The sequence below is a fragment of the Larimichthys crocea genome, chromosome XI, assembly GCF_000972845.2.
Source record: "Larimichthys crocea isolate SSNF chromosome XI, L_crocea_2.0, whole genome shotgun sequence".
NCBI classification, from domain to species: Eukaryota; Metazoa; Chordata; class Actinopteri; family Sciaenidae; genus Larimichthys; species Larimichthys crocea.
The window spans coordinates 10782498-10790083 of NC_040021.1; the positions used below are offsets into that span (position 1 = coordinate 10782498).

Below are 7586 nucleotides of genomic sequence, written 5' to 3' on the forward strand. Positions count from 1 at the left end.
TAGGCTCAACGCTTGTCTGCTATATCGACACAAACATGCCAGTAAGATAAATGTCTGTAATGGAAGTATTTTGACTGTAAGTGACACTGAGTGGATGCCACAGATAAATCATAGTGTGCATCTCTGATAAGAGTTATCTCTTATTTCCATCTGTCAGTCATAAGTTTTAAACTAAATGCGCCTGCACAACTCTGCAGGCCTTTTGCCTTATCCAGTACAAAATAGTATCCATTGTGCCACATTTATTTATATAGATATCATATATTATATAATAATATATAATATTGTGTACAATAAACATTATATATGTTATATGTATATATATATATATATATATATATGTATCTATTATATATTGATATTGTATAGATTATATATATATATATATATATATATATATTATATATATATTATATTATATATATATATATATATATATATATATATATATATCTATATATATCTATATATATATATAATGTTTATTGTACAATCCATGCAGTATGTATGTATACACAGTCCTCAAATAGCACATCCTCTCTGCCTGACTGTGAGACATTACCATTTAAAAGGGTTATTATCTCCTGACTTGTTTGAGTAATAAAATGAAAACTTGTTATTTTAATGAAGGTTTACACAATGGATTAAATTCATAGTTGGTTCAAATTCAAAATGAATAAAACTGGATAATAAAGTAATCATATATATGCAATAAGCACGCACCATAAGCTGAAACATTCAGTACTCCTTGCCTGAAAGTTGCACGTGGCTGTGAGTCCTTTCACTCCTCTGTCAACACGTCATACCAGTGTACTTTTTCTTTTTGAGTTCCTAATAGTTGTTATAGTATCAAACTAAAAAGGTACAAAACAGACGTAGAAAATAAGGAAGTACTCACTTCCTGTGACTGAATGAAAAATGTCCATGATTCTACAGTATAAAGTTTGTCTTTTCAAAAGTGTGCAGTAGCAGCAAATGAGTCCAATGCACTGAAGAGATTTCCCAGCTTAATCTGTTGGTTCGTCATCCACTTCCTCCTGGATGAGCTCCGTTAATAAAAAGATCACTGGAAATCATCACCACCAGTGTCCCAGTGAGATGCTCATGTGATCCCCTTGCCACAATTGTTGCTGCGTTATCACGGTGAAAGTGATTTAGGGTGACAAACGGGATCGGAAGCTGCGTGGCCGGATCATCATGCTGACTTTGCGTAGGGAGTAATAGTCAGAGTCTCTCCAGGTGTACCAAACAATCCCGTCGGGGCCCAGTGGCCCCTGGCCTTTTGGGGTGTAATGGCCTCCCTGCAGGATTAGGAAGTAGTAAACACTCACATGACTTTAAAAGTATGAGTTGAAGGGCTATATGTGTACACTTACCCTGTAGTAGACTCCGTTAAGGTTTGCGTAGAAGCACTGGTTGTACCACCAACCACCGTGGGAGATCTCTGCACAGATGTTGCCACTGTCAGGGGTGCTGAAGCCCTGCTTGTCATGGTACCAGCTGAAAGAGTCCTGCACTGTCCCACTGAAGCCTGACACATGCAGACGATACTGATGCTCCTCATCATCCACACTGCACACATACAGAGCAGTAAAGAACAGTATGGGATTATGCAAAAGATAAGCTGGTTGTGCATGTTTTGCACTGATGTGTTTATCAACTGTTAATGCATGACAGAAACCTGAAACTCTGGTAGAGGGCATGTTTGTGCTTGTTGCTCCAGTCCTCCAAGTGGATGCGGAGGCTGTAGTCTCCCTGGGTGCTCAGGTCGTGTATGTGTTCGTTGCCCAACCAGAACTCTGAGTGCAGGTCACCGAAGCCGTCTTTGTAGTCCCTCCAGCTGCGGTCAAAGCTCACTGAGCCGTCAACACGACGCTGGATCACAGTCCAGCCACCACCTGAAGCAAAAAGAAGGCATCGCACTGGAAGGGAAAGCATATGCCATGTCTAATGGGTTATCATAGGTGTTTTGTCTGTAGGGTTGCTACTACACTCAGATCATCTGGTGTATTATCCTTGATTCATGTATCCATATTCATCAGGCCTCTATCAAGTGCTTGATATCCCTTTATTCTCCTATTTTAAGTAAACTTACTGAATGAGTGTGACCCTCTTTTCTTTATATGGATTATCTACTAGTTCCCATCTGGCCAAAGGAGGAACTGGAGCCTGAGCAGAGTGTGTTTGCCAAAACTACAGACTCACCATCTGTGTCCATATCACAGTAAACCTCCACAGGCATACTGGCCAGTGATGGCACCACTGTGTAGAGACCTGATCTCCTCACTCCATTGTAGTAGATGGAAGCACAGTCTATGGGACAGTTCCTCACATGTTGAATATCTGAAGGAAGGAAATGTGAGACAGAATAAAGTTGGAGTAAATCAACAATGATGCTTTGGCGCCCTCTGCTGGTAGATCATGCCATGCACTGTTTATTTTGTGAACGTGTACCTGGATGCAGAGCTTCTTGAGCACTCATGAGTGGATTGGGACGGACGATGTTGATAAAGCATTCAGGGCTTCTTTTTACTTTATCCATCAAGAGTGTCAGATTATGGAGTTGGTTCTAAACAGAAATACAGTGAAACTATGAAAAGTGCACAAAGGTTTTTGTTGCTTCAGAAATATTTTAAGAACATGGTTAAAAAACACTGAAGGTGAAATAGTACTACTTATGATGGGTGTACCTGGAGGTCTAGGATCAGAGTGCCCTGTAGGTGCAGCAGGGTGGTGGCTTCAGCATAGTGAACCTCCAACTCATGAAACCGCTGCTCCAAGGAGATGTTCAAGTGGTTCCTCTCTTCACTCTGACACCATATGTGTAAATACACAATCACACAAAAACAGCATTTAGCAGACTGTACAGATAAGCAGATATAGCAGATGTAGCAGATAACATCACCGTTTATGATTGTTTGTAAGTAAAATGATCTCATATTTAACTTTTTAAAGGACAAAAAAAGGCATTTCATTTAGCTGCATTCAGCAGTGCAGTAATGGCAGCATCTTACAGCTTTTAACGTTTTGTTACGTCCTTATATGAAGAGGTTAAATGTAACTAAAAATTACTTTTCATTTATTCAACAACTGTATTCAAGTACAATTTTGAGGTACTCTACTCGAATATTTCCATTAAGTGATACAATACACATCCAGTCGACGCAAATATTCTACTTTTTACATTTTCTGTTTATTTGATAGTTTTAGTTGCATTTTATACATCTAATACGTTATAATATACTATCAGAGGTTAACCTACTCAGCAGTATATAAAGTATTTAAAATTAAGTCACTAACACATTAATGCATCATTCCTATGTTAAATTTCCTGCTAATACTTTTGTACCTTAATTTAAGTACATGTACAATTTTAAATGCAGGACTTTTACTGGTTTTACTGGCTATTTTTTACACTGTAGTACTGTTATTTTACTCACAAACATCTGATTGAAAATGTACAGCCAAATATGAAAATCTTGTTAAAGAACCTCATGGATGTGGGGAGACCTGTAGATTTCTTTCTGTCACCTTACACTACAACAACAAGGCCTAAAACTGACTACTGATTTGTTTTAGTCTGCCTTTATGCACACATTAAAACTCCTCCAGTGCTCTCAGGACAAAAAGGATGAACCCTCTCTTCTTAAACTTAAAGACTCTTCAGTATGTGGTCTATTCTGAGCCTGGACGTGGAGGATAACACTAACTCCCATTACCACAAACCCTGGAGCCATCTCCCTCTGCCCTGTACTCATGTACAACACACACAACACATGAACTCTTTCCATCATCCAACCTTTGGCCGCTGACCGGCCCAGCTGAGAGTTGGTTTGTATAGGCTCACTGCTTGAGACGCATGAAGCAACACGTGGAAGAGTAGGAGTCTAATCCTGTTAGTGACCAAGGTCAAGGACATGTTGAGAGGAAGCCAGCTTTGATGAGCAAGGCACAACATTACAGAGCAGAACTTTTAACAATCATTGTCTTGTGTTTAGTGCAAAAACACAGTGCAAGAGTGAGTGTTCCACCAGACTGCAAACAACATTCAATATTTTTTTTGATTAAATATTTAGGGCGAGTCTGAATGTCTCTGGTGCTGAACAGAGGCAATAAAAAAAAGAAGTACAAATTTACAAGTCTGGCTCTGAAAAGTTCAATTTCAATTGAACGGACACAGGAGAACAGAAAAGTTTACTTTCCAAATGGGAAAAATAAAAAGTCAAACTCTTACATATCTAGTCTGTAAAAAGCTGCAGTCACATTGCCACAACATCCAGTGAGCTCCAGCTAGACTAAAGCAGGCACCCAAAGCAGTTGAAAGGATTGTTGTTGATAGTTGACCCAGGTCTGCTAAGTCCATGTGGAAATCTCACCTGCAGCTCCAGGACTTTGATGCGGTGCCGGTGGTTCCTCAGCTCCTCCTGCAGCTCAGAGATGGTCTCCTTCAGAGTTACAATCTGCTGTTTCCTGTCCTCGTTTTCATGCAGCCAGTAGGAAACTTCATCTGTGCAGCGAAACATATCCGGGCATCTCTGCTCGTCCAGCTGAGGCAGGGTGGCCACCAGCCGACACATCCCGTTCTCCATCATCTGTTAGATGGAGGAGAGTTCATAAAACCTCATGAACTTCCAGACCTGTCGGCATATCTGTTAGTCTAATTAAATCTTTTCATCTGTGACCATAAGTGGGATTAAATAATGTAACTGCAATTACAATCCTGTAGCTCAGCTCTGACTGTGTTTTTTCTCTCTCTGGCAAATCAATGAATTCTATTGAATCCGTCAGATTTAAAGTTCAGCTGCAGCTAAATGGGATCTACCACCACCAGAGGTGATTTTTTTCTTCAATGTCACGTCCTTACAAACTCATCATTTTACACCAGACATACAGAGAGCACTTTACAGGTCAAATCCTTTATTCTGCGCCTGAATTAGTGCTGATGTAATCATTTAATTAATGAATATCGCAGGTACTAATTAATCATTCCAATGCCTCCAGGGCTGGCCATTCAATTTTGTGCAGACATTCATGTTTCCCACAGGACGAGTCCTACTGACTTTGGTCTTACTCTGACTTTTCCTGTAGTGCCACCATTTGTGGTTTTGAGTCAAATTAAATTAAATACACATTGCCACGTTTGTTCTTCCTATACGGGTTTAGCAGGAGCATGGTGGTATTGTGCTTACTGTTGCTGTTACTGTTATTCAAGTAAAATAGACAGACATTATTGCTCCTTACGATTGTTAGCGTCTTGTTTACCTCAATTTACAGTCAGGGGTCGGGTGATATGACATATATAAATAAATTAATACTTTGATGTTTCTGGAATTTTATTAAGTGGATTGGCCAAACACATGTATTGCTATTTTATCCATAAACTGTTTGCAAATTGATATTCCAGAAAGTTCATTATTCTTGATCGATATCATGACATCCTTTACAATAATAACATAAATTTCTCTGGTTTTTGGCAGTTGATTAAACTAATACGGCTACAGCAGTCAAAGATATCACCCTGAATGTTCATTCTTAACATTTTGTAAACTTCACAGCTGAACCACACACTCTGAGCCTCTCGTGTCTCTGCACACTTGAGTGTTATAATCATTGGCGTTTTGTGTGGTATTTATTTTTACATTTACTCAAGTTCTTGTCCAGAAACCAGTTCATGTTTCATTTGTTCTGGCATTTGTGAATTAGTCTGAAAATGGCTACTCGAGTACTATCCTTATCCAATTTTATTTTATTTTTTTTGTATTTTCATTTCTATGTGTGCTACTTTATACTTCTAGTCAGTTACATCTCAGAGGAAAATATTGTACTTTTTATTCCACTACAATAATTTGACAGCTTTAATTACAAGTTCATTTTTAAATATTATATACAATATTTTACATAAAAACATATGATCTAATTATGAAGAAGTACAAATATGAAAGTATTACATAATTGTAATTGTACATATCAATTTTTTTTTTCCAGCACCAATCATTTTCTCAAGATTCCTCAGATTTCTTGTGACCCTTTGGATAATATAGTTATATTATAGTGTATTTATACTTCTTCCACTACTGCTGTCTTGTATGTTAAATGATTTATTTTACTTATGTAGCTGGAAATTATTATTTTTTTTAGCCCTGCAGAGTTAAAATGCTAAAATGCAGAAACAAAAGGCAGCAATAAGTCTTTTTGCAGCCGCCTGTTCAGAGAACATCATTGATGTGTACACTGATTACCTGGTTAGTGTACTCTCCACACTGGGATCCCCCGCCATTGCGCTGATTGGTAGTGTTCAGAGTGTCTGCTTTGGCCTCTGGAAGCAACACAATGAGGATACAGAGAGTAGAGCACACGCTCCAGCCGGGAGGGTTGGTTAGGGATAGGAGAGACATCGCTGCCACCCGGTTAGTCTGTTCCTGTTTTGTTAGTGAGAGCGAGGGTGGGACATGGGAGTGTGTGCTTCACCATGTGAAGCTCTGCTGGCTCTTCCTATAACAAGAAACACAGATTAGTGTATTATGCTTCTATTGTCTAATTAATAAAGCCATTAAGACACATTTTATCAAGCAAAGCTACGTTCTATCTCTTACGCACATCTTTGTCTTAGTACATCTAATAGGACATAAACTTAGGAAAGTGAGATTAATTAGGAGGAGGGTGATCCCCTAATTACTGTTTGTCCTCAGGTAACTCAATAAACACACACAGGCTTGCACACGTCACCTCCTCTTAAAGCCAAACTGACATTTTGATTCCAACTGAGATTTAGAGGAAGGTCTTAAGTTTTTTCTGACTTTCTAAGTGTCACTCATCAACATTAACACATGCACAGATAACATGACAAAATGCAGTAAATATGTTTTTTTTTTTAGTTACAAAAATGTTTACTGCATACTTGTCGTAGTAGATGGTGGATTACTCACCCCAGTTACAGACCACCTTCTACCCCATTCCCGGCCCATATCAGGCCAAGGGGTTTTCTCCATTTTCTTCCTCTCCTTCTCTTCTTCTTCTCTCCCTTTATCGCTTTCTCTCTCACTCTGTGTGCCTCATGCTCATCTTCGGTCACCCCCCACCCTCTCTCTCTCCGTCACTCTCTCCCTCTCCCTCTCAGTGTAGACATCTTAGTCCTATAATCCACCTCTAAGAGGATTCGCAGCGACTGAGGGATGGAGGGAGGCAGACAAGGCAGATAATAAAATTATTGCTAAAAGCAAGACAAGAACAGAAAATGCTGCAAAAGTTTCTCACCCACTAACGATATATATTTCTTTCATAATAACACTGTTAAATCATATTCTGCTGTGATATGTACTGAAATATATTTCAAAGCTTTTTTGGATTTTATTGAATATTTAGTGGAATAAACTTTGTTCCTGGCCTATCACAGAAATAGAGACAGCACAGCTCAAAGAAAGCCAGCCTCATTCAATGTAAACTGAAAAAAATCAGGATGGAGGAGTGCTGCTGGAGAGTCGAATGCACGTATTATATGCATCAGCGAAACACCAACAGACATAAACATAAATAAGCATCACCTGCAGGCACAATAATCCTGCTCAAAGCTTGTGGTAATGAAGGCT

General features: G+C 38.9%; 1 protein-coding gene across 1 annotated transcript; it reads right to left on the reverse strand.

Moving 5' to 3' along the window:
- Positions 1-527: 527 nt before the first annotated feature.
- LOC113746912 (angiopoietin-related protein 1) lies at positions 528-7177 on the reverse strand. The gene is made up of 9 exons (XM_027284415.1): positions 6927-7177; positions 6240-6492; positions 4377-4592; positions 2691-2810; positions 2455-2569; positions 2206-2343; positions 1682-1898; positions 1377-1572; positions 528-1301 (listed from the first exon to the last, which is right to left on the reverse strand). The coding sequence occupies exons 2-9, from the start codon at positions 6393-6395 to the stop codon at positions 1155-1157; spliced, it is 1305 nt and encodes a 434-aa protein (XP_027140216.1). The 5' UTR covers positions 6396-6492; positions 6927-7177; the 3' UTR covers positions 528-1154.
- Between the last annotated feature and the right edge of the window lie 409 nt (positions 7178-7586).

What these genes read in the sequence shown, in the direction of transcription:
- LOC113746912 (XM_027284415.1), bottom strand. Translation starts at nt 6,395, where the DNA reads ATGTCTCTCCTATCCCTAACCAACCCTCCCGGCTGGAGCGTGTGCTCT. An exon ending in CTGTGATATGGACACAGATG is followed by an intron (nt 1,899 to 2,205) that starts GTGAGTCTGTAG and finishes TTTTTGCTTCAG; the next exon opens with GTGGTGGCTGGACTGTGATC. An exon ending in TTAACGGAGTCTACTACAGG is followed by an intron (nt 1,302 to 1,376) that starts GTAAGTGTACAC and finishes CTAATCCTGCAG; the next exon opens with GGAGGCCATTACACCCCAAA.